The sequence below is a fragment of the Punica granatum genome, chromosome 2 (assembly GCF_007655135.1).
Source record: "Punica granatum isolate Tunisia-2019 chromosome 2, ASM765513v2, whole genome shotgun sequence".
NCBI lineage: Eukaryota > Viridiplantae > Streptophyta > Magnoliopsida > Myrtales > Lythraceae > Punica > Punica granatum.
Window position 1 is genome coordinate 14,190,620 of NC_045128.1, and position 26,777 is coordinate 14,217,396.

Below are 26,777 nucleotides of genomic sequence, written 5' to 3' on the forward strand. Positions count from 1 at the left end.
CAATCCCTCTCTCTTTGTAATTTTATCCTTTTTTTGTATTTTGCAATTTTTCATTTTATAAGATTAAAAAGGACTTAAAACAAAATAGAGAAAAAATTTCAGGAACTTTATAAATAAATGAAAGATAGTATAAGACTATTATGATAAATATTTTACGTGGAAGAATATTATGGGAAATAGTTTAGAAAATAAGATTATTTTACAGGATAAATGATCATGGCGCACATTATGAGTGTTTAAGTTCAGGTACCTTGCATTTTTCACGATACCCGGATCCTATCATGTAAGGAACATATTCCAATATTTTGGAACTGGACCCTATCCTGTTGAGTTCTGGAACCTGAACCTACCCAAAACTTATATTATACTATAGGCTCCGGGTACTCTATTGAAACCTATAATTTTTTTTGTTTCGCTAAATAAAACTAAAAATGTCTTATCCATAATTAATAATTACGCAATACAGAATGTTGACATAGATTCAGATTAATCCGCAATACAACAAAGAGTAATATGTCTAATCAATCCATCTACAAAATTAAACATCTGTAATACGATCAGGTCTCATCGAGGAACAACTATCGTCGTCGAATTGAAGCTGCCGACAATAAGGAATGTGAAGCTTCCACCGAGAGAGACAGAAAAGGGAAAAAGGTAAAGTAAAAGGAAAAAATATATCTGAATATAATTAGGGGAAATTATTATCGAGTTTAGGTACCGATTTTGATTCCGGTTCTAGTACCCTATATGTAGGAATCGAAATTAGAATCTATTTTCACCAATTCCTAATTTTAATACCCGGACGCTATTCTATTTTCAATACGAGTTACCTAGACCCTACCATAACGGGTAGGTTCCGACCGATTCCGAGTATACCCGATACCCGTGCACACCATTTAGCGCACATGTAATTCAGTTTCTCCAATTGATAAGACATAGAAATTAAAAGTTGGCACCTGTCCAGCTTTAATCAATTATTTGCCTTTGCTTTTGCATCCGGTCCTTTCCGATGTATAATGCAAGTAATCAACCACTTCAATGACAATTAGTCCTATTTTTTTAAATATATATATATATATATATATATATATATCAAAATTTACTTTAATTAATAATACGAATAAGTTATGATATTTCAAGAATTCAATCGTTAAATTCTTTAGTAATCGTTTGCGTAGCACATGAGTTTTCATCTAGTAATTAACTCAAAATTAACCGGAGTAGTTCACTCAACCCGCGGGTTTTCTTCTAGATATTGTACCATCATTTTACGGGTAATGGTACCACAAAATTTATTTGATTTGCTAGTTTCTTATTTGATTAGGTTATATATGTATTAGTGGTAATGGTGTGGAATGGTCATGATGTTGCATTTTTTAGGAAGAGGACTCAGAGAAGAATAAGACCCCGAAGGTCAGGAATCGTAAGACGTTAGAATAAAGAGATCCATACCAATATATTTATAATCCATTAGTATACATTTATAATTTTGTAATGGTGTAATTTTACTGTTGGTATGAATAGAGACTTTTCAAATGAGTAGCCTCGTTCTGCTGGTGAAGTTTTAGCCAAACTTTTTTAATTAGTCAGCTCGAGTTCGCTGGGATAGCTTTAATTAGTGTGGCAAATCCATTAAAACTTATCAAATATAGAAAATCCATTAAAGCCCCAGCCCACTTAAAGCCCACTCTCATTCTCCCCCTCCCTCTCGACAATCAATCGTTGACCTCAGTACCTCACCGATTGCTCCGCCTCCTCAGTCCTCACCAGAGAAGATTGGGTGATGTCGATTGCTTCGATTCCTTTGGTTTAGAGAATTGACGCCATTGGTTCGACTCCCTGGTTAACCATCGGAGTGCTTCCCGTTAGTTTGCTTCTCAATTTGACGCCGACGGGATTCTCTCCTTCTCAATTCGATTCCTCTGGTTTAGCGAATTGAGACCGATTGCTATGGCTTTTCAGTTCTTCGACGATCGATCTCTGTCCTAGCCTTCTCTTGCTGCCACTTCGTCCTGCTGAGCTGTCGCCACTCTTCAGTTCGTCGGCTATGGGTACTCTCCTAAGCTTCTCTTGCCACCACTTCATCGTTGCTCGTCGCAACTTGAGCTCCAAATCAGGTTTCTCATCAACTACTTCAAATACAATTTATATATATATATATATGAAATCTACTACACATCAATTATTGTTCCTGGTCTTCAGGTGCGACTCCTCTCTCTTGAGAAGCCAAAACCACTAAAAAATTTTTGCTCGACGGTTGAGCAGAAACTAGACAGAACAAAATGTCATCAGTTGAATATGAGGTGTTCCTAAGCTTCAGAGGGCCGGATACCCGGCAGGGTCTCACCGATGTCCTCTATGAATATATGGACACAGCCGGGATTCGTGTTTTCAGGGATAACGACGAGCTCGCCCCGGGAGATAAGATCACCAACATCGTGCCAGCTATTAAGAACTCTGAGCTATGTATCCCGATTTTCTCCAAAACCTTTGCTGTCAGCTCGTGGTGCCTGCGTGAAGTTGAAAGGATGGTCGAACTTAAGAAAGAGATCGTGCCCATCTTCTACCAAGTATCACCGGATGATGTAAAGCTAAACACAGAATTGTTCAAGAAGCAACTGAAGGAGCATGAGAAGACGTACGGAAAAGGACAACTGGAAAAGTGGGAGGAAGCTCTCAGATCAATCGCCAAAATCAAGGGGTGAGAAGTGATGACTACCGGGTAAGCAAAAGCTCCATTCAGTTCTTGTTACAGTTCATAGATGTACTACTGAAATTGGTCTCTTTTTTCTTTTTTTCTTCCCTTTTTTTTTTTAAAAAAACCACGGTTTGATATATACCGATCCATGCGGTGCTCCAACTGGATTTCGAATTCCCGTACTGAAAATAAAGGCAGTCTTATTGGGAGCATAATTTACCATTACACCACATCCCTGTGGTTCCAAATTGGTCTCCGATCAAGTTAACATTTTCTGAAACCATCGGGCTGCTATAAACATAAACCTTCCTTCCTTTGTATCTACCATGTCCCAAGAGGATTGGCCTAGTGGTAAAGAGAGGGGTAAGCATTTACCATGTCCCAGGTTCGAATCTCCTACCGGGCCAGCCACTACCTCTGAATTAACCTTGAGGATTGGCCTAGTGGTAAAGAGAGGAGTAAGCATTTACCATTGTCCCAGGTTTGAATCTCCTATCGGGCCAGCCACTACCTCTGAATTTACCTTGTACATTTACCTTGTCGGTTTGGCATTTCATTAGGAGGGAGGCAAACCTTAATGCAGAGGATAATAATAGGAAAAAAAAAAAAGAGTTCATTGACGGATAGAAAACGATTTCTGATGGAAATCCATAAACTTAATTGGAAGGGCTTTGTAATTTACCTAATTGCTTAATGGGTTTGGGATTGACCCTTTCCAACGGATTTGGATACGGAAGGATTCAACCGTTCCATGATCATTCCGGAAGGATTCAACCGTTCCATGATCATTCCTGCATCAGCGACCTCATCTGGGGATGTCGCTGAGTTGATCTTTCTTTCTTTCTTTCTTTTTTAAATAAAAAAGTCTTACTATTTTTTTTTCACAATTTGGATGACATGTCAAGCCGCATCATCCAAAAAATGAAAAATTGACTAATAGGTAAGCAATAAGACGAACAATGTGACCATGTGATAAATATGAAATCAAAATGAAAGTTTATGATTATTTTCGATAAAAAATTGCTTTGAATAAATTGACATATTATTTTTTTCTGTTGAATATCACGGAGCCGTAGCTCATGAAGAGGAGAAAGTAAATAAAGTAGAGAAATGAAACCAAGCTAAGCAAAAGTTGGGTATGGAAGCCCCAACATTGTCCCCAAAATTTGACTTATTATTTTATATAAATGGTGTTAGCCCTTTCAACAAACTATAAGACATGCTAAAAAAAGTAAATATGTAAATTAATACATAGGTAAATTGATACATTTATCGGTTAAAAAGAGGTATAACTATATTTTGATGGTCAAATTGATTGCAAAATGTAGGTGTGGTACTTCTTATTTATAATATAATAGGCTTAGTTAATAAAATATTATATTCCTATCATATCTTATCTTATCATAAAAATTAAAATTGAGAGTTTGAAGGCAATCTTTTACCCAAAAATATACTAAAGATATATTATAAAAAACCAAATTTTATGATAAAAATTTATTTACAATTAAAAATCTAAACAGTTGATTGATTTTGTTGTTCAACCTTTAGCTCCTTTTATGTATCTCTATTGTAATTCTATTTTTGACTTGAATCTAGTCCTCAACCTTCTCTATTTGATTCACTTTTCGTCCTATTATTATTTTTTAAATTAAAAATGCTAGTGTGGTATTCTATTTAACTAAAACTTTATTTCCGAAACAGTAAAATGCTATTATTATAAATTCACGGAGGGGGAGTGGTGTTCGTCAGCAAGCCCCTTATGGCACCCTCCCCCTTCTACCTTCCGATATTGCAATTCTTTATATATATATATATATATATCATTACCGATCGAGGATTGACTAGGGTATCATGGAGTACTGAAGAACAAGAATCTAATATAAGAGAATATCAACATAAATAGACGATCAACATGGAAGATTTATTCAGGGTTTAGCCTATGGAGGGCCAAGAGCAAACTGAGTACATGATTATACTTAAAACAAAATAAAACATTGAAAATAAAAGAAAAAAGGGGAAGAGATGCTGAGATCTCAACCCATGCTTACATTGGTAACTTACACTCTTGAAGAAGGGTGGAAGGAAGGAAGAATCTGGGTTTTACATGCCGGATGATTACATTATGAGAAGAAAGCAGAAGAGAAGAGAGAATTATTTCTTAGTGCAAGCCCCCCTTCGACTGGAGGAGGAGGAGGAGCCCTTTTGTAGACGTTGGAAGGCGCCTTTTCATTGTTGCAGCTTTATACTGTGTACTCACATGCAGGGTACTGTGTCATCAGTGGAAGAACTGTAGCTAAAGTGCCTTTTTGGTCCCAAAAGTGGGATAGCGGGCTGCTTTTGTAGGCCACGCGAGCCGAAAGGGTTTTTGTTCGTTTTGCGCCACTGAAAAGTGGTTGGACTCCTTCGAAATTACCATTAGGTGGGGCCTGGCTACAGAGGATGTCAGCCATGCGAACCGAAAGGTTTTTTGTCCATTTTGGACCACTAGTTCTAGACAGTGGTTGGACACCTTCGGATTTATCGCGTAGTGGGGCTAGCACTCTGATCAGGGCTGCAACAATGCAGCCTTGGGTTCCATAGCATTCTCATCCTCGAACTTTCTTAACCATCATTCATGACGTGTGCTGAACGCAGATTGTAATGGTTTGTCGATGAGAGAAATGTGCAGGAAAACCCTCTAGCTTTTCCCGGAGAACGGGAGAACATGCTCTGGGTGATTACGCTAGTGCCATTCATTTATCTGAACCCAAGCTCGTTATTTGCTGATCTGGGTTATGATATGATCTTCACCTGGCCAGTATTTTGCTTCCGGAGGAAAGATAACCTTGGAATCTACTGGAGAGATAAAGATTTAATGAATTGTAGGTTGAACCTGTGTTAGGGAGATCCACTCTGGTGGAGAGGACTCAATTTTGATGGAGAGACAAGCAGATCGCATCAGTGTTTTTGTGATCAAGCTCCAGGCATTTTTCTCAAAAAGGGATTTGAGCTTAGTCCTATGTGCATCTTCTGGTTTAAGGATCGTAGATGTGAGAATCCCATATTCCAGAAGTTCACAAAAATCAAATTGATATTTGTTAAAATAATTTTTTAAGGGGAAAACATAAAAACTTATTCTGGGGATGGAGAATTCCAGAATATGCCTACAACCATCCATCATCAAGATATCAGCTCTTTCAAAAGCATCATTTTGGTCATGCAGGTCGCAAGGTTTTGAAGAATCATTTTGAAAACGAATTTTTCTATCCCAATTCCAAAACCATCCGTCAGTTCCTTTTTGAGAGGAATCGCAGAACTGAAGGACTCTTCTGAAAAAAGAAATCATTTTTGTAGTAAAATCCTGGTGGCTTATCTCTGAGATTTTTGAGACAATATCACTAGGAAGTTTTGATAAAAACAAGATTTCTCCCGCTGGTTGGAAGATGCCACTGAGAGTTACCTCAATGGGTTTTTTGCAAAAGAGTTTTTCTGTCACATTTTTTTAGGGATTATGCGACCAATTTATGGTTGGAGAAGATGACTCTAGTTCCTACCGGGGCTTTCTTTTTTCTTTTTCAAGAGCGTCTTTTTCCATGAGGCAGGATTCATGGAGCTCTAGGACATTTATTCTTTCGATTTTGAGTCTTTCAATATTTTTTTTGAAATACTCTTTTTCTTTCTTGAGATGATTTCTCCTTTTTTCACCCTCATTTATTTTTTCAGTCAGAGCATTGTTTTTTCTTTGCGTTTCCACAAAGTGCTCCGTGATTTTTTCAAACTCAACTAACCTCTTTTGAAGGAATTCAGTAGTATGAGACTTTTGAAGGGATAGGTCGCACAACAGCTGTTGATTTTTGAAATGGAGTTCTTCAAGGTGGAGGACCAAAGCATTCATAGAAATCACTCCTGTTTTTGGATTCTTCATGGAAGTCCATAAATTGTCCAGGAGTATTTGCTGCTTGGGATCAGGCCTCCAATTCGTCGAATTGGAGATTTTCGGGAATTACTTCTTTGGGTTATGAGGCAAATTCCATGTGTTTTGGTCTCCTAAAGAAGACTCTTCAATTACCTGGTCAAACCAGGAACTGGACATTTTCCTGTAAGATAAAATCATCAGAAATGTCAGTTTAAATTAATATTTAAATGTACTCTTACAAGCCCTTGTAAGATCAAATGACCAATGACCAGCTCATAGTCATCCTTTGTTTTCAAGGTCCTGTTTATGTGATCCTGGCATGGGTTTTTACCGCAGGATGGCTGGTCTTTGCAATGCCTATCAAAATAAGCACAAAAAATTTGGGATACAGGGTGATCGATGAGGGCGCAGTGTCTCGCATAGGTCGTTGTTCTTAGGTCCACCTGTATGCTTAGTATATGATCCCTGTACAGTTCCTTAGTGTACAGATCCATACTTTCCACAATGAACTGAAGTTGGTAACCTCAGTGAGTACGCAGAAGCTCTAATGTGTGTATCCTTGGTGTCTAGTTCAATAGTTTCCATAATGAACTGAAGCTGGTAAACTAGCAATATAGCATAGGAGCTCTAATGTCCATCTTGTCGCTCTAATGGTGCCTGTCAGCACCCCATTTTGGTCCACCAACTCCCAAACAGAACAACAACAGCAACTCCGGTCACAGGCTTCGCACGCACAACATAATAAGATCCGAAACGCCCAGGGCTACATTAGCTAACAAGGACAGTCATTGAAAGGAGAGGCCTCGAATCAAAGAAAGATCAAGCTCATTAGACACATGATTCACATCTCCCGCCAATTGCAAGATGGACTCAAGCACTCATTCAGAAGACAAAATCGGGATCCACCCTCAGCAGAGCAGAGCATTCAGTGGTCACCGTGCACGTCAGAACGCTTGGTCGTAAACCAGAAATCTGTCCCGAGCACATTCAAGGAATTAACCATAAAACCCGAGTAAAAGCCAAAAACAGTTCAAATGCACGGGCCTAACAGACAGAGCAAGGTTTGTTTTAACAGAGCAGAGGATGCAGACATCTCCGGCACGCCAAATATCCCCACAATTCCCACTCAAGTTCAGACTACATACCCAAGGGCAAAATGGTCATTTACCTCCAGGGGCAAAATGGTCATTTGGTCTATTCAGCAGGGGCAAAATGGTCATTTTTGCCTCTTGGCATCAGAAAAAGGTCCCTAGGTCCACCGTTCTGAAAAAGACAAAATATGCCAAAACGACCGGCACGGAGCGTAGATGTGGGATTCATAGACAAAAATGGCCAATTCAATTCTGTTTGACCAGAATGAGCAAAAATCAACCCTCGACCCTTGGGTAGGGGTAGAACAGTCATTCGGCCCGAATAAAGTGCAGAACAAGCAAAATGAGCATAATAGTGTGTAGATCACTGAATAAGCATCGGAAACGGTCAATTTCGGTTCCAGGCCTCCAACAAGTCAACCCTCGACACTTGGATAGGGGTAGAATAGTCATTCGGCCCGAATAAAGTGCGAAACAAGAAAAATGAGCAGAATAGTGTGCAGATCACTGAGTAAGCACCGGAAACGGTCAATTTCGGTTCCAGGCCTCCAACAAGTCAACCCTCGACCCTTGGGTAGGGGTAGAACAGTCATTCGGCCCGAATAAAGTGCAGAACAAGCAAAATGAGCATAATAGTGTGCAGATCACTGAATAAGCAGCGGAAACGGTCAATTTCGGTTCTAGGCCTCCAACTCAAGCAAAATTGATCCGAACTTCACGGGACATAGAAAATGTCTCAAATCATCCAAATACGACAAATTCGGGTTAATTCGATTCACTTTACATGCACACTACCTATTATGTGTACATTCAGTGGACATTCGGTCTACGAGCGTCCAATGCACGTGTAACCGGGTCACGAATACCTCGAATTTACTTCTCGAGTCATGCGATTACTCAAGACAACTCAAGCACCTCTAAGAGGCAACTCAAGCACTTCCAAGAGGACAAATATGTCAATATTGGGCTCATTTGATTCGGTTTTTCACGAACTTTGCCGATTCGCCATAACTTGAGCTACGGGACTCGGAATCGCTTCAAACCGGAGCCAGAATTTCACCAATTTTCTTCCAAACCTTGTGGGACCCACCTCAACTCCTTGGCCAACCTCCAGCCGTGTGGACCCCACCAGAACAGGTCGGCAGCCCACCATTCCTCCTCCCACGGCCGAAATCTTCAACTTGCATCCCCTTCCATGCCAATTCAAATCCAACTCATGCCAACTCATTGCCAACCATTCTTGATCAGATCTAGCACCCCATTGGATGATTAAAATCGGCCATGAGCAATTTGCAAGCTTAATTGCACTTAAATCCACTTAATTTTGCAAAATAGTCCCCAAGGCTCCTCTATAAATACCCATGGGCATTCTCATTCAAGGACGAAGTTTTCCATCAGCCATTCTCTCCCAAAACTCTCCTAAAATCCTCCCAAAACTTCAAAAAAAATTTAGAAGTCATTAGCTTTGGTTTCGGATCAAAAGGAACGAAGATCGTCCTTCACGGACGTTACCCGTGCGCCCACACGCTGTTCCGCGCTCCCGGGAGCGCACGTCCGCTTGCGCGTGCTCGCACGTCCCTAGGTCCACCGTTCTGCGAAAACGACAAAATATGCCAAAATGACCGCACGGAGCGTAGATGCGGGATTCATAGACAGAAATGGCCAATTCAATTCTGTTTGACCAGAATGAGCAAAAGTCAACCTTCGACCCTTGGGTAGGGGTAGAACAGTCATTCGGCCCGAATAAAGTGCAGAACAAGCAAAATGAGTAGAATAGTGTGCAGATCACTGAATAAGCACCAGAAACGGTCAATTTCGGTTCCAAGCCGCCAACTTGAGCAAAATTGATCCGAACTTCACGGGACATAGAAAATGTCTCAAATCATCCAAATACGACTAATTCGGGTTAATTCGATTCACTTTATGTGCACACTGCCTATTCAGTGTACATTCAGTGGACATTCGGTCTACGCGCGTCCAATGCACGTGTAACCGGGTCACGAATACCTCGAATTTACTTCTCGAGTCATGCAATTACTCAAGAAAACTCAAGCACCTCCAAGAGGCAACTCAAGCACTTCAAAATTAAGTGGATTTAAGTGCAATTAAGCTTGCAAATTGCTCATGGTCGATTTTAATCATCCAATGGGGTGCTAGATCTGATCAAGAATGGTTGGCAATGAGTTGGCATGAGTTGGATTTGAATTGGTATGGAAGGGGATGCAAGTTGAAGATTTCAGCCATGGTAGGAGGAATGGTGGGCTGCCGACCTGTTCTGGTGGGGTCCACACTGCTGGAGGTTGGCCAAGGAGTTGAGGTGGGTCCCACAAGGTTTGGAAGAAAATTGGTGAAATTCTGGCTCCGGTTTGAAGCGATTCCGAGTCCCGTAGCTCAAGTTATGGCGAAATCGGCAATGTTCATAAAAAACCGAATCAAATGAGCCCAATATTGACCTCTTTGTCCTCTTGGAAGTGCTTGAGTTGCCTCTTGGAGGTGCTTGAGTTGTCTTGAGTAATCGCATGACTCGAGAAGTAAATTCGGGGTAAATTCCGAGTCCTGTAGCTCAAGTTATGGCGAAATCGGCAATGTTCGTAAAAAACCGAATCAAATGAGCCCAATATTGACCTCTTTGTCCTCTTGGAAGTGCTTGAGTTGCCTCTTGGAGGTGCTTGAGTTGTCTTGAGTAATCGCATGACTCGAGAAGTAAATTTGGGGTATTCATGACCCGGTTACACGTGCATTGGACGCACTTAAACCGAATGTCCACTGAATGTACACTGAATAGGCAGTGTGCACGTAAAGTGAATCGAATTAACCCGAATTCCGTAAAACTTGGGCGAAGAGACCATTTCTAACTCAAGGGAACCGAGAGATCCCGCGGGGATCTACTTAGGTTACGAAGCGATCTCTTTTCCCCGGTTTTAGATCAGTTCTCACCAAACCACAACACGCAAAAACTAAAAGACTCTCAAGAACAAACACGCAGCTTGATCCAAAGTACGGGAGCACATACGGACTAACCATTCACGCGGCAAAGAATCAAAACAGGAGCAATCTAAACAGACCCACACACGCCTTAAAATTGTCTACCAAACAGAATCCTAGATAATGACAGGTATAAATCACGTAAACTCGGCCTGAATACACCACTTGCTTGCATCCACGTATTCACATGCGTTTACCTATTTTTGCATTGGCATGCTTTATTTCCTGTCTGCATTTATTTACTTATCCCACACGCACTTGTCTGTATTCGCCTGTTATTTGCTGTTTTATCGCGGTTCAAGCCTGAATTCATAGGAATCGCTTTGCACAGGTTCCAATGCCCTAAAACCATCTATCACGGGTCCAACGCCCATGCACACCAAGAGCGCGCATCCCAAGTGCGGCATCGGGTCTTGCCTCGACTCAATGTCCTGATCTCAGTGGCGTCTATGTGGAAAGACAACTTAGATTAGGATAAGTGAGTCGTGGTCAGGACATGACCCGGGAGCTCGACCCAACCTACGGTTGTCTCAAGGGTCAAGCGACTCTTCTGCTATCCGTCGGTCCGGTCGGACCCGACCCTCGGCTCTCTGAGCCCGCGTTGCATTAATTTCGGTCTCGGTCTTTCAAAACTCACTCCAAGCACGAGTGGAATATTTGGCTTGATGCAAATCGACCGGGTCCAAAGTGCAGTATTGTGTCTGTATTTTACATTTATCTGAGAGTATGCGAGATCACATTTCTGTATTTTCATTCAGTCAATGTAAGGACCCCGGTCGACGAGCAGAAAAGGCCCGAGCGTACTTATCGAATTCACGGGGTCAAAATGGGCAAGGAGTGTGCAACCTAACTCATGCAATTAATAAGTAAAAACGGCAAGCCCTAGACAAATAGAGTACCGAAAGGGCGTACGGGATATAGGCCCATATGTAACAAAACTCTCGAATTTGGAACTCAGGTTCCGCCAGAACATATGCCTTAGCATACTAGGTGTATCCCATACCCCTAGACCCGGGTACTTACCGGCCCTCGACTCCGGGTCGTAAAATGATAAGTGGCGACTCCTTCCCACGCGTGTTCGTCACGCGTCCCCCCGGGAATGTGGACACTCCCAAGCCGCGCAATCGGCTCGCGCGCATGTGTGCCCCGACGAGACGAAATTCGAGTGCGCACAGCTTGGTGACTCCACTAGGGACATTTAGAGAGTTCGGGCTCGATTCCGTTTGTTTGCTTGCTTGTTTATTTATTTGCTGCTTTCTGCAAATTATTGCTTATCTACTTTCTGCACATTTATGCCCCTTGCATTGCATATCATTCTAGTCCTAGGTACCTATGGGTCGCGTCCCACGACCGATAATAGGAAACCGAGGTTAGATAGGGGCTCCGAGTAAGGGTACGTTGCACGGTTGGACCATCGATTAGGCCCCCAAAGATCCCGGCCCGATTTCAAGGAATTGATACCCTTGAGTCGGGGGCCCCCATCCATAGGTAGCACGGTCCTTGTAGGACCAAAACCATGCATCTTGCAGGAGCCTTCATGCAATCTTTCAACCCAGGTTCAAACATTAGCCCGTCGAGTCGGCCTGCGCGCCACTTTGAGTCTTTTTCATTTTTGAGAAAGATGAACTTGTACTTTGTACCAAGACATTAAGCCGTGGGCATCTACTTTTTTGCACACATGCATCATGCGATTTCCAAAATTAGGATGTTGTTCACATTGATCAGTCCTAAGTTAAATCTTCCTTTCATCTTGGTAAGGGATGTCTCATTCAGTTTCCTGTCCGCGCCTCGAAAGAATCACGCCACCTATTGAGGAAATTACTTATATATGGACAACCCTGCGCCGAGTCGATCGAGACTACATCACTACTTTCATCGAGGACGTGCCTTTGTTGGCCACCCGGAATGTTGATTGGAATTTCCTCGAAGCAGCCATCACTTTTTGGAACCCGGATCATGTTGTTTTCAACATCCAAGGCAATGAGCTTACGCCCACAATCGAGCAGTATCGCATCCTCATTGGCCACACCATGTCTGCCAACGACATCGTAAGGCCCAACTTCTGCACTACTCGGCCTACTTTGGTTTCGCGCCTACTCGAGGTCCGCATTTCCCACTTGCATGCATAACTCACATATTCGGGTGGTACGGAGATGGTAATCGAGAGACTTGTCCTTTTCATTAAAACCCAGGCATGCAAGGTTCAAGGGAATTTTCTTCGAAAAGATTTATGCCACGCTTTCCTGCTATTAATTTTTGGAACCATCTTGTTCCCTCGCTCACGTGCTCTCATCGACGCAGCATTTGCCAGCGTTGTCCTCCAAGTGGTCGGAGGGCACGGGTATGAGGTGGCCCTTATGGCCGAGACCGTTCAGTCCCTTGACCGTGTTTTGAGAACACGCGACCGAAGGATAAGAGGATCCCCTATCCTTTTGCAAATTTGGCTTCAAAGTCATGCATACCCCTTTGGCCTTGTACACCCGGTTATGTATTTTGCTAACCAAGAATCAATCATCTCTCGATTGCTACCTTTCGTGCGAGTAGAAGAACACAAGATTAATGAGTGGATGAAAGTTTTTCGCGAGATGTCCCCTAGGAGTTTTAAGTGGCGTGCCGCGTGGATGCCACTCAGACCCATGGCTCTCAAGTGTGCTGATTTTTACGGAATCCCACTCATTAGTCATGCGGGGTCCACCACCTACTTCCTTGCTCGGGTAATGAGGCAGCTCGGTGGCTTACAGACAATCCCCGAGGACACGGCGCGAACTAGGTTCGAATACACTTGGCGGGAGAACTAGAAGTCCATAGATCGCCAAAGTGAGATGGAACAGGCCATAGCAGCATGGCGCACCATAGTCATCAAGCATCCGTATTTTCCTTAATTTCCCACTCAGGATGAGCAAGACTTCCAGGCTACGGAGGAATACGTCCTACGTTTCCACCGATGGGGCCCTCCCGTACAGGAGGATACATCACGACCTGCGGATCAGGCGTCACCTGGAACACCGTCCATGGCTATTCAGATCGAGCTTGCAAGTCTCACGGCTAAAAGAGATTACCTTCGCCAAGAAGTCGCCGAGAAGGACAAACAACTCATCGATCAGCACCAACTCCAGAAGGAACTCGCCCAGGCTCGCACAGAACTGCAGAGACGTGATCAGGAATTGGCACGGGTGAACATTGCTTTGGAAAAGTCTAGAAAAAGGGCTCGAGGACAACCATACCCACTTTAGGATGGTTACTTTCATCAGGCCATTGCCTAAGATTGTCACTTTCCACAACAATGCTCATCCGTTCCCTGAATGCGATGGAAGATGAACTTAGGATTTGTTTTCCTAAAACTTGCACTGTATTTGGAGTCCTTCCCAATCAATGCGAATGACAACATTAGCTTTCGAAATCCATGCATTGCATTCCATTGCCTTGCACGTTTATTTTTCAAAGCAGAAATTTGCCCGCATGAACCTTACCCGTTGTTAAAAAAACAAGTAACCTCAATTGGCGTCACATCCCTATCCTACAAGGCTACGAGCGAGGATGGCAGGAGAGAATCCACCAGCTCTTCCCGAGGAAGTCACTTCATCGAATGTGGCTCATGTTCCGTCGCCCCCAACCCCTGTGGCTATACCACCGGCAGTCCAAGCATCACCTGACGAACGCATTGCAGCACTGGAAGGCACGGTCAATTTGATGGCCGCTAATATGGCAGAACTCATGTCTCTGCTTAGGAATCCAAACCGCGCTTCTTCAAGTTTCGCCCCAGGGCACGGACCGACGATCAACCCAACCCCTGGGATTCCATCCACTCGCACTCCGGAAGATGCTGAGGCACCCGATGCTTCCTTGCCTCCACCGCCTGCTCCTACAGCCAACACTTTTCCGCCAGCAACATTCCTAACACCAGACCAGGGCATATCTACACCGCAACCCGCACCTGTAACGGTTCCAGTTCCAGTTTATACTGCCCCTCCACCCATAGTCACTTCGACCTTTGCTCTTGCTCACACGGCAGAATCCGCTCCCTACCAAGCTCCACAACCAAATATTGGCCTCCCCCACAAAGCTCCACCGCCCCTAAATATTGCCTTCTCCAAACCGGGCACGCCTGCTCATGCAGCCCTTATAGCTCCACCTACAAACTTCCTGCGTTGGGTCAAGAAGCTAGAAGAAATGGTGAAAGCTCTCCAACCAAAGGAGGCCCGAGTCGACTCAAGCTTCGTCGATTGGGGCCTTTTCCCAAGCATGCATCTGCCCCTAATGATCAAGATTCCAGAGTTCCAGAGATACGATGGTACAAAAGACTCGCGGCATCATCTCCGACACTACCGAGGAAAGATGTTACAATATTGAGAGTACGAAGAGTTCATTATCTATCCCTTCCAGGATAGCTTGACAGGACCAGCCCTCGACTAGTTCATGACACTCAAGGCAGAGGACATCCCCACATGGGCAGATCTCTCCTGCAAGTTCGTCGACCAGTATCAATTCTGCACAGAAGCCCCGCCGACTCTCCTAGAGTTCAGCACAAAAGAGATGATTGAAGGACAAAAGTTTGAAGATTACGCCACCAAGTGGCGCTCTCTAGCAGCGAAGCATATTCCACCCATCAACGAGAAGCAGTAGATTCAGTTATTTCATTCCACACTTAAGGGAGTATATTACACGCATCTGTTGGCCCATACTTCCTCATTCACTGATTTAATTGAAGCAGGAAAAAAGCTCGACATGGGAATCAAGCTCGGCAGGGTAGAAGACCCGAACAAGAAGAAAGAAGGGGATTCCTCCAAGAAGAACATTGCCGGATCATCTTCCGCAGGAAACAGGAAAGGCAAAGAGACATTTATCAATGTGGTCAACCCAAGGCGCCGGGAGTCCCGACCATTCTCCATGGATTTCGCACCAATACCCCCAACTACTCAAGCATACGCTCCACCTCCCACTCATTACCCGCAACAGCCATTCTCAGCCCCGCCAACTCCAACATCCGCACCGCAGTAAGTCGTCCACTACACTCCCGCGCCCCCTCAGGCACAGCAAAATAAGGGCCCGGCTTCGAGGCCTCCTTAATAGGGCCAGCAGAGCGGGACGACGCAGCCCCGTCAACGCAGGCAATTCACCCCCTTACCAGCCCCGCCTTCTCACATATACCGGCAGCTTCTTACAGGCAATAAGATCAGGCCGGAAGCACCTAGTGCCAATTTTAATCCAGCAAACCAAAACCCAAACTTGCGGTGCGAGTATCATATGGGCGCACCCGGTCACACCCTTGACAACTGCTGAAGGTTGCGAGAAAAGATACAGGAGTTAATAGATGCAAAAGCAATCTCTTTTAATGCAGTAAAGCCACCGAATGTGCAGGCCAACCCTCTCCCTAATCATGCATCGAGCTCAGGGCCTACCATTAACATGATCAGCACATGCAAAGAAGATCATTTTCCGTTCGTAATCGAGTATGTCCCGGAGGAAGCCACTGTAGGCTTTACAGGGTCCAGCGTCTCGCCTACCCCATTTGTCATAGAAGTGCCTGCCAAAGAACCGTATCAAGACAACAGGGTCCCATAGACTTACGAGAGCAACGTTGGCAATCTCGAGCAACAAATGAGCGTAATGGGAGTTACACGCTCAGGTCGGGTATACGAGAACCCGGACACTGCAAACAAAAGGAAGGCTCCCGCCGCTGCACTCGAGACCGCCCCACAGGCCGCGCCAATCCCGTCTAAGAAGGTGACATATGAAAAAGCAGAAGCATTCATGAAGGTCCTCAAGGCAAGCGAATACAAGATAGTTGAGCAAATGGGCAAGTTTCCTGCCCATATCTCCTTACTAGCCCTCCTACTGAGTTCGGAGCCCCACCGACAAGCACTCTTGAAAGTCCTCACCGCCGCGCAAGTTCCCAAGGAAACACTTCCAGCACAGATCGAAGAAACCATCAGCATAATCTTCTCTAATGCTATCTCATTTTCTGATGACGAGCTCCCCTTCAAAGGGTACGAACACTCTCGGGCGTTGCACATCGTCTGCAAGTGCAACAACTTCATAGTCGGTCGAGTCATGATCGATAATGGCTCTGCTCTCAATGTGTGCCCAGTTTCTACCCTTAAGCAGATGAATGTCGATTTCAACCGCATTCGGCCAAGCAAAATAGCGGTCCGAGCCTTTGACGGCTTGCGGAGGGATGTGAATGGAGAGATCGACTTGTTGATTGATGTCGGTCCTTGCTCATTTGCAGTTACATTCCAAGTCCTGGACATCCCAAACGCGTTCAGCCTGTTGCTTGGGAGACCATGGATCCATTCGGCCGGCGTTGTGCCCTCCTCCCTACACCAGAAGCTCAAGTTCATCGTCGAAGAGAAGCTTATCACCGTGAAAGGAGAAGAAGACTACGCCATCTACAAGGAGACAGCCGTCCCCTACATCAGCATCGGAGACGATCAGAATCTTCCATTCCACTCATTCGAGACCATCTCTGTTATCAAGGATTACGGAGAAGTCGGCCCATCCCGGGCTAATCGCATGATAGGTAAGTTCTTGCTGCAGCACGACTACGTCCCTGGCACCGGACTTGGAGCAAATGGACAGGGGATCATGCACCCTATCGAGATAGAAGACAACAAGAACAGGAGGGGATTTGGCTACCGTCCCTCTTGCCATGAGATCATTCAAGCACGCAAAGGCAAACATCTTCATTGTCTCGCTGCGCACTACGGGAGAATCAACAGGGGCATCCCAATTCTCCCTCTCTCCTACTTTTTCCCTGGACCGCCATGCATCGTCAGGGACACCCTTCAAGACCCTTACTTGGATTCAGATGGCGCGTCTGTTGTTGAGCCAGCCATATACGCCGTCTCTGAGGAGACTCCTCCGAGAGTCCATATCCGCCCGGCATGGGAGAATGAGCAGCTTGACAACTTGACCTCAATCCTGTGCTACTCAGCAGTAATTGCCGATGTGTAAGGCTATCTATGTATTTTGATGTTTCCCGCGTGTTCGACAAAGTTATAAGCCACACGACGGAAAAGGGATCCTTTTGTTATAGCACACACTAACTCTGCTAATCAAATCCCTTCGTATCTTTTTGAATTCCAGCGTCCTATTTTTCTTCCCTTATCTCTTCAAGCATTTCCATATTCTAAACCAAATCGTTTTCATTTCCAGGCTCCACTCGAATCCGAATCATCGACGTGTCCATTTGAACCCATTCGAGGGACTTCTCGAAAAGCCCCAACCCATATACTTCCGAGAAAGGCTTAACGAGGACGGTCGAATGCCCGAGATCGAAGAGAGTTTGCAACGCCTCGATAACCACCAACTCACTTCGGTCGAGCCGACATAAGAAATCAACATGGCGCGGAAGAGGAACCACGCACCTTAAAGATCGGGACGAGTCTCGACCCTACCCAACAAACTCGGATGATCGATTTCTTGAGGGAATATCAGGAAGTCTTTGCTTAGTCTTACGCCGACATGCCAGGCTTAGACCCTTCGATAGTCCAGCATTTCCTTCCGCTCGACGCAGACAAGTTTCAGCCCAAACGGCAACACTTACGGCGACAACGAGCCGAGCTTCTCCTTCGAATCAAAGAGGAAGTCGTCAAGCAGATTAAGGCGGGTTTCTTGGAAGTTTGCAACTACTCCGAATGGGTAGCGATCATCGTGCTTGTGGAGAAGAAGGACGAGAGAGTCAAAGTATGTGTTGATTACCGCGACCTCAACAAAGCGAGTCCTAAAGATAACTTCCCTCTACCTCACATCGACGTCTTGGTCGATAATACTGCACGCCACATGCGGTTCTCCTTCATGGACGGCTTCTTTGGATACAATCAAATCCAGATGGCCAAGGAAGACAAAATCAAGAACAAGTTCGTCACAATGTGAGGCACCTTTTGCTACAAAGTCATGCCTTTCAGTCTCAAAAATGCCGGGGCAACCTATCAGAGGGCAATGGTCACGCTTTTCCATGACATGATGCACAAGGAGATCGAGGTCTACGTAGATGACATGATTGCCAAGTCAAGGGAAGGTGAGGATCACCTCGTCAACTTGAAACGTCTCTTCGACCATCTTAAGGAGTACAAGCTCCGGCTCAATCCAGCAAAGTGCACTTTCGGCGCCAAGTCGGGAAAGCTACAAGGGTTCATAGTCAGTGAGCGCAGCATTGAAGTGGATCCAGACAAGGTAAAAGCAATATTGGAGATGCCTCCACCGAAGACCGTGTGCGAAGTGCGAAGTTTCCTCGGACGGCTGAATTACATTGCACGATTCATTGCAAACCTGGCAAACAAATGTCAACCGCTCTTTCGCTTGCTCCGCAAGAATGCAACAATCGAGTGGGACGACGGATGTCAGAAAGCCTTCGATACCATCAAGGCATACTTGATTCAGCTGCCGGTATTGGTCCCGCCTATACTGGGTCGTCCTCTCGTCCTTTACCTGACAGTGCGCCGCCAATCCTTGGGGTGCATGTTGGGGCAGGAGGACGAATCCACGCACGCAGAGCAAGCAATTTATTATTTAAGCAAAAAGTTCACCGAATGGGAGTCTAATTACCCCGACATTGAGAAGTTGTGTTGCGCGCTAGAATGGGTCATGTAAAGGCTCCGGCAATACACTTTCTACCATACCATTCGCTTGCTATCCAAGGCAGATCCCCTGAAGTATCTGCTCGATAGCCCGTCCTCCATGAGGAGCATCGCAAAATGGCGCTATCAGTTAGCAGAATGCGACATCGAATACGTAGCGCGCACGTCAATCAAAGGGCAAGCAATTGCAGACCACTTGGTAGAATTCTCGATTGAAGATAACACGCCCATTAATCCTAGCTTTCCGGATGAAGGAATCCTCCAAGTCGATGGTGAGGAGGATAGACCAGCATGGAAGATTTATTTCGATAGAGTAGTCAATTCTATCGGGTCGGGTATCGGTGCAGTGTTGATATCTCCCGACGGGCGTCATTATCTTGTCGCAGCAAAGATTGATTTTCCTTGCACTAATAATGTGGCTGAGTATGAAGCATGCATCCTCGGCCTGCAAGCAACTATCGACTTCAAAGTCAAGGAGTTATAGGTGTTTGGCGACTCAATGCTCACGATTTTCCAAACGCTGGGGCAATGAAAAACAAAGGATGAGAAGCTAGTACCCTATCACGAGTATCTTGATGAGTTAGTGGAGAACTTTGAAAAGATCACGTTCACTTACACGCCTCGCATAAAGAATCAGTTCGCAGACGCGCTCGCAACGCTCGCATCCATGGTGAGCATCACGAAAGAAAATCTCATCGAGCCCCTCGAGATTGAGATTACCAAGGGCCCTGCCCATTGTGATGCAATCGAGGCCACCGACGCAAAGCCTTGGTTCGAAGACATTAAGCATTTTCTGCAAACTGGTCAATATCTACAGTTTGCCAATCACCGCGATCAGAAAACAATCCGGTTGCTTGCAACGCACTACTTCCTAAGAGGTGAAATGCTCTACAGACGCTCCTTCGATGCCACGCTGCTCCGATGTGTCGATGGACAAGAGGCACAACGCCTCATGCAAGAAGTACACGAGGGAAGCTGCGGACCTCACATGAATGGACATATGCTTGCCAAGAAGATCATGCGATTGGGCTACTTTTGGTCCACCATGGAAACTGATTACGTCAAGCATGTCCGGCACTGCCACTTATGCCAAGTCTACGCAGATCAGATTAAAGCATCGCCCAACGAGCTACACCCGATGGCAGCTCCGTGGCCTTTTTCAATGTGGGGGCATGGATGTCATTGGTCCCATCAATCCCAAAGCATCCAACGGGCATCTATTCATCCTAGTGGCGATCGATTACTTCAACAAGTGGATCGAAGCCATTACGCTTGCATCAGTTACTGCAAAGGCTGTGGCACGCTTTCTCAAGCGAGATATCATTGCAAGGTACGAGATCCCCGCGACAATCATCACCGACAATGCCAAGAATCTGAACAATAAATTCATTAACGAGCTTTGTGCACAGTTCAAGATACAGCACCGCAATTCCTCGCCATATCACCCCCAAATGAACGGCGCGGTAGAGGCAACAAACAAAAACATTAAGAGGATCATTGAAAAAATGATGGTGAATTACAAGGATTGGCACGAGATGCTCCCGTTTACACTCTTGGCATATCGAACTTCGATTCGCACGTCTACTGGGGCAACTCCCTACTCTTTGGTCTACGGTACAGAAGCAGTTCTTCCAGTTTAAGTGGAGATTCCCTCCTTGAGAGTTCTTGCCGAGTCCAACCTTGAAGAAGCAGAATGGATAAAGCAGCGATACAAACAGCTTAATCTCATCGATGAGAAGCGGCTAGCAGCACTCTGCCACGGCCAATGCTACCAGCAGAGGATGGCTGTGGCATTTAACGCAAAGGTCCGCCATCGTGAGTTCAAACCCGGAGACCTTGTTCTGTGCAAAGTCTTGCATGTTGCTCCCAACTCTAGGGGCAAATTCGCATACAAATATGATGGACCTTTCATCGTCACGGAAGTCTTTTCTAGAGGCGCCATCATTCTAAGTGATATGGACGGGATCGAGAATGCACTCCCGGCCAATGCCGATGCCTTCAGGAAGTACTATCCCTGACAGCTTGCAATTTCTACTCCCCGAGCATTGCGCTTGCACTACTTTGACGCGCATTTCGATTAAGCAACATTAAGAGACAAAATAAAAAATGTTTTCCCGCTAGGTCGAAAACCTCCTCGAGGTGTCCTAGGCAAAAGTTAGGGAATGAGAGGCGTGGCTTAAAATCCCGCAAAGGGGAGCCATGGCAAAAGGAGAGCAAATCAAAATCATCGCTAGATTGAAAACCCGCAAAGGACGGTCTAGGCAAAAATTAGAGGAGCCGAGAGGTGCAACCCAATCCGTCAAACGGGCGGTCGTAGCAAAAGGAGAGTTCAATGAGAGAAAAGTCAAAAAATAATACCTCGCTAGGCCGTCACGCACTTTGCGGCCTAGGCAAAAGTTAGGGGCAATTATCGGCTTGACCACGAAAGAACAGCAGCACCCTGCGTGAGGCTACGGCAAGTAGTGGTTCGGCAATCATCGATGCAAGCAAACTCTCTTCGACTCTCTGGGCATGAACATCTCTCAAAATGGAGTCGAATAGTTGTATCCTTCATTTGGAGGATTCCAAAGTCCTTCCTACACCCTTATGCAAAATCTACGAGCCATGCTCGTTCTGCAAAAAACCTTTCTTTCAGAGTCATAGTCAGGGACACGGCCATCCTTTAAAATGGTCACCGCAGTCAAAATCCTAGAAACATCATTGCATAGATTTCCTCCAACGCATTGCAATTCCAACGAGTTATGCATGACTGACAACAATTGTTAGATGCCATTTTCCTGCACGCAGGTGCGTGACCTTGGACTCCAAGGCGCGTTTTCTCAGGATGGATTTATGTTTGCCTCATTCAACAGATGACCATCTTAGTCAGAAGTAATGGGTCCTCAGGGAGACCCCGACCCCTTTTCAGTATAGCTCAACCGCACGACAAACAGAAAATGCACAGCTCAGCACTGTCCACAACCCGTTAGCCTGATGAAAAGCAAACTGCAGCCATTCTTCTCGCGCTTCGTGCGATCCCTCAATCCTTGCACTTGCCTTTAAATTATGCCCAGCTTCTATCCATTACTCTTCAATTACGCAACTACTTTTCAATTATATATTGCCTTTCATTTATGCACCGCTTTTCAATTATGCAACTGCTTTTCAATTATGCACTGCCTTTCAATTATGCACTGCTATTCAATTATGCACCACTTTTCAATCATGAACTGCTCTTCAATTATGCATTGCTTTCTAGTTATGCACTGCTTTTCAGTTCTCAACCGCTTTTCAATTACACAGCATCTTTCCAATTATGCAACCGCTTTTTATTATGCAACTACCTTTCGATTATGCAACTGCTTTCCAATTATGCACTGCCTTTCAAGACTCGGCATCAAGCAAATCAAAATCGCACCTTTCTAGCGCTTGGCGCAATTCCCTAGCACTAACCTTTTGCCCTGCCATTGTCTGCAGGAAAGCGTCTTCGCATGCTCGGTGCACGTGCACGGTCTTCTCCCACGCAAATCCCTTCTTCCTTGGCCAGGACCGCTGTACTGCTTGCAATCTCACTCGGCGCGTAGATAACCATGACACGGTCGAACAACTGCACTGCAATCTTGCAATGAGCGGCAAAATATTCAATCCCGGCATCATCTGTAGCATACACAAGCCCAACACCAAGCAAATGACAGCCATTTCTCTTGCGCCCCATGCGAAACCTCAATATTTGCACCACTTTTCAATTAGTCACTCCCTTTTTTTAAATTCACAATTTCAAAGGCATCGAGATACGTGCTACGTAATCTTGATTTTTCATACACACACATATTTTTCGATTCAAAGGGGATGACTATCGCTTTTTATCCTACCGTCACCCTAGTATAGATTTGTGTTTAGAACGGGTTAAAATATGAAAAAAAAACAGATTAATCTCAAACTCGGCATAAATCAAACATGGGCAATAGTCAAATAGAGGGTTAGGTTTTTGGGTTTTAGGTGAAAATACTTTTAATCTGTAAAAGCCATATTGTCGCGATACAGAATAATCTAAAAACAACCCACACATTCGAGACTTGACTATGGACATCACGTCTGTCGGGTCCGTTAAAATAATGCCGAATGCTACATGCCCTATCTATCACTCCTTTTGTTTGTTTTAAGGTAGGATTTATGCGAAGATACATCGGTTAATAATCAGTTAATTCACGTAAATTCGGCGATAACAAAACCCCGTTGTTTGTTTATTTGAGCTTGGCTTGTTACGTTTTTACAATTATTTGTTATGCGGGTCGAGCCGGATCCTTTAGGACACGATTCATATGGGGTCCAACGCCCCAATCATAGATTACGGGATCTACTCCCCTAAACACTGAGTGCGCATCTTAATTTCAGTTTCAATCTTTTCAAACCACACGGTGAGCACGAGTGTAATAATGACCGAGCTCAAACCGATCGGGATTCAGATGTTGTAATTTTTATTTATTTGAGAGAACAATGTAAGGATTCATATTGTACATTTATTCATGTAAGAATCTTGGTCGGAGAGTGGACGGTCGGAGTGTTTCTTCGAATTTACGGTGTCAAAACGCATAAGATGAGCGGAACTTAATTAAGCAGTAATTAAATTAAAATGGCAAGCCTAGACAAGTTAGAGTACCGAAAGGGCGTGTGGGATATAGGCTTACACGTAATAGAATCCCCGAATTCGGAATTTTTAGTTCCGTACAGACCGTAGGCCTTAGCTATTAGGTGTACCCCGTACCCCTAGACCCGGGCAACTCACCGGCCCTCGACCTTCGGGTCGTAAACAGGTAGTGGCGGCTCCTTCTCACGTATGTCCGTCGCGCGTCCCCGGGAAGGTGGACACTCCCAAGCCGCGTAGCATAGGCGCGCGCATGCGTGCCCCGACGAGACGAAATTCGGGTGCCCACAGCTTGGCGACTCCCTAGTGGAGTCGCCAAGCTGTGCGCACCGAATTTTAATCTCGTCGGGGCACGCATGCGCGCGCCTATGCTACGCGGCTTGGGAGTGTCCACCTTCCCGGGGACGCGCGACGGACATACGTGAGAAGGAGCCGCCACTACCTGTTTACGACCCGAAGGTCGAGGGCCGGTGAGTTGCCCGGGTCTAGGGGTACGGGGTACACCTAATAGCTAAGGCCTACGGTCTGTACGGAACTAAAAATTCCGAATTCGGGGATTCTATTACGTGTAAGCCTATATCCCACACGCCCTTTCGGTACTCTAACTTGCTAGGCTTGCCATTTTATTTATTTACCGCATGATTTAGGGTTGCACTTGACTCGCCCGTTTTGACACCGTAAATTCGAAGAAACACTCGAACCGTCCACTTTCCGACCGGGATTACTACATGAATGAATATACAATATAAACCCTTACATTGTTCTCTCAAATAAATAAAAGACAAATTACAATGATTGAATCTCGATCGGTTCGCGTTCGGTCATTATTCCACTCGTGCTCACCGTATGATTTTGGAAAAGACTGAAAATTAAATTAAATGCGCACTCGGTGTATGGGGGCATTGGACCCCGTAATCGACAGTTAGGGGTGTTGGACCCTGTGTGAATCGTGTCCTAAAGGATCGGGCTCGACCCGCATAACAAATAAGTGTAAAAATGTAACAAGCAAGCTCAAATAAACAAACAATGAGTTTTTGTTATAGCCGAATTTACGTGAATTAACTGATTATTAACCGGGGTATCTTGGCATGCAAATCTTACATTAAAATAAACAAAAAGAGTGATAGAGAGAGCATGTAGCATTCGACGTTATTTTAGTGGACCTGACAAACACGATGTCTGTAATCAAGTCTCGAATGTGTGAGTTATTTTTAAATTATTCTGTACCGTGACAATGTGGCTTTTACAGATTATGACAAAAATGTTTTCGCCTAAAAACCCAAAATCTATCCCATTTTACCTATTTACCCATGTTTGATTATGCCGAATGCACAGTTAGTCAAATTCTGCATTTTATGACAGAAGAACTTGTTCTTAAATTATCGGCGCGGCTACCGATAATTTATCAATTTATGCATTTTGCTTAAAGTCAAATGATTTATTTAGCCCAATTACACGTCCCTTTCCCCATACGTGGAATTATTGAGTTCAATTAAAATATGCCGAATGCTTTAGTTTGCGAGTTTCGAGCCATCGAGCCAGTCATTGGTGGATTGTCCGACAAAAGCTCTAATTCCCGACTATCCTGAATTTAAATTCAATTTTTAAACTGAGTTTATATGATTAATCCAAATTCGTATGAGATTTTAATTAAATTATCAAGGAAACATCCAGACACACAAATCACGGGCACACAATCATGTCAAGCTCATCGAATTCACTCGTCGAATATCGAAAGACCTATCGCATGTTACTAAGATGGAGATTTATACCTAATCCCAAGAGATTCTCAAGATGAGCTAGTTCGGAAGATCCTTAACTACCACGAACCGGGGCGGCCTTCAAGTCGGGACTCAACCTAAGCCTAGGTAAGTCTCCACGTAGTCTTCAAGCCCCACCAGCATCGGCCTATTATCTTCCTGTCTCGCCAACCTTCTCCTCCCATGAGACATGCAAGAAAACGAAAAAGGAAACAAGAAGAAGGAACAAGATAGGAATAGGGGAGTTTAAAGTACTGGAACCAACACGGAGGCAATTAAGCACAAGATGAAGACTCATGTCGCCCTTGTCATTCATGATTCGATTAAGACCTCTCATGCCTTATTATGTATTTATCATTTTCATTTCGTAATTGACACGAGATGCAAGCAAGAGTAAATGAAGACGATCTGAGCACCAAGAGATGTTTCTTTCTCCAAATTCACGATCGAGATAGGTCTCAAAATCCACACATCAGTTCAGATTTGATTTCAAAATCTTCTCAAAATCGACTTTAACGGAACCCAAGACAACATGAAAAGCAAAGTGAAGACGACCTTAGGGCATCTAAATATAAGGACAGTTCATTTCAAAAAAAAAATGATCGAAGCAAATCTCTAAGGCCATAACTCAATGCTGTCCAAATTATAAATCACTCTTATAGTTGCCTTAAAACACTCGAAATAACGTGATACGTAAAGGAAAATTATTCTAAGAGGCCTAGGTGTGAGAATGACTCATTGTACGACTTAAATATGATTGACATGAGTCTCTAAGGCTATTATTCATTCATGACCAGCATGCGCAAGAACATTGAATCGAGCTTGACATGAGAGAATAAAAATTGCTGGACCTCTAGAAAATCTTAGAATCTGCCACAGGACGCGCTTGTACTTAAAGAAGTCGTCAAGTCCTCGAAATCAAACTGAATAACTCAGTCCTATACCAATCATGACTGACGATTATTAAGATCAAGACTAACTATTCCAAATTGAAGGGGTACACCAAACAATTCAGTCGTCAGCAAGAACACGTCATTCTATCATCAAAGCCAAGACAAACACGCTCGAATCTATTTAAGGAACAACATGCGTCTCAGTTGGTGTCTCAATCTCGATCTCAAGCCATAAGAGTTGAGTGATGCGTC

General features: G+C 44.5%; 1 protein-coding gene across 4 annotated transcripts; it reads left to right on the top strand.

The window, feature by feature from the left end:
• Window positions 1-1,649: 1,649 nt before the first annotated feature.
• LOC116196653 lies at window positions 1,650-23,076 on the top strand. 4 transcript variants are annotated; one of them, XM_031526503.1, is made up of 3 exons: window positions 1,650-2,117; window positions 2,203-2,722; window positions 12,428-20,762. In XM_031526503.1, exon 3 carries the CDS (start codon window positions 16,268-16,270, stop codon window positions 17,621-17,623), a length of 1,356 nt encoding a protein of 451 aa, XP_031382363.1. In that variant the 5' UTR covers window positions 1,650-2,117; window positions 2,203-2,722; window positions 12,428-16,267; the 3' UTR covers window positions 17,624-20,762. The 4 variants fall into 4 exon arrangements, 1 of the variants encoding a protein (XP_031382363.1); XR_004154867.1 differs by lacking the exon at window positions 12,428-20,762 and adding an exon at window positions 22,705-23,076 and having other exon boundaries at window positions 1,678-2,117; XR_004154865.1 differs by lacking the exon at window positions 12,428-20,762 and adding an exon at window positions 11,001-11,714 and having other exon boundaries at window positions 1,678-2,117.
• The last annotated feature ends 3,701 nt before the right edge of the window (window positions 23,077-26,777 follow it).

Excerpts from the sequence above, each read along its gene's own strand:
- LOC116196653 (XM_031526503.1), top strand. The coding sequence starts at position 16,268 with ATGAGCGTAATGGGAGTTACACGCTCAGGTCGGGTATACGAGAACCCG.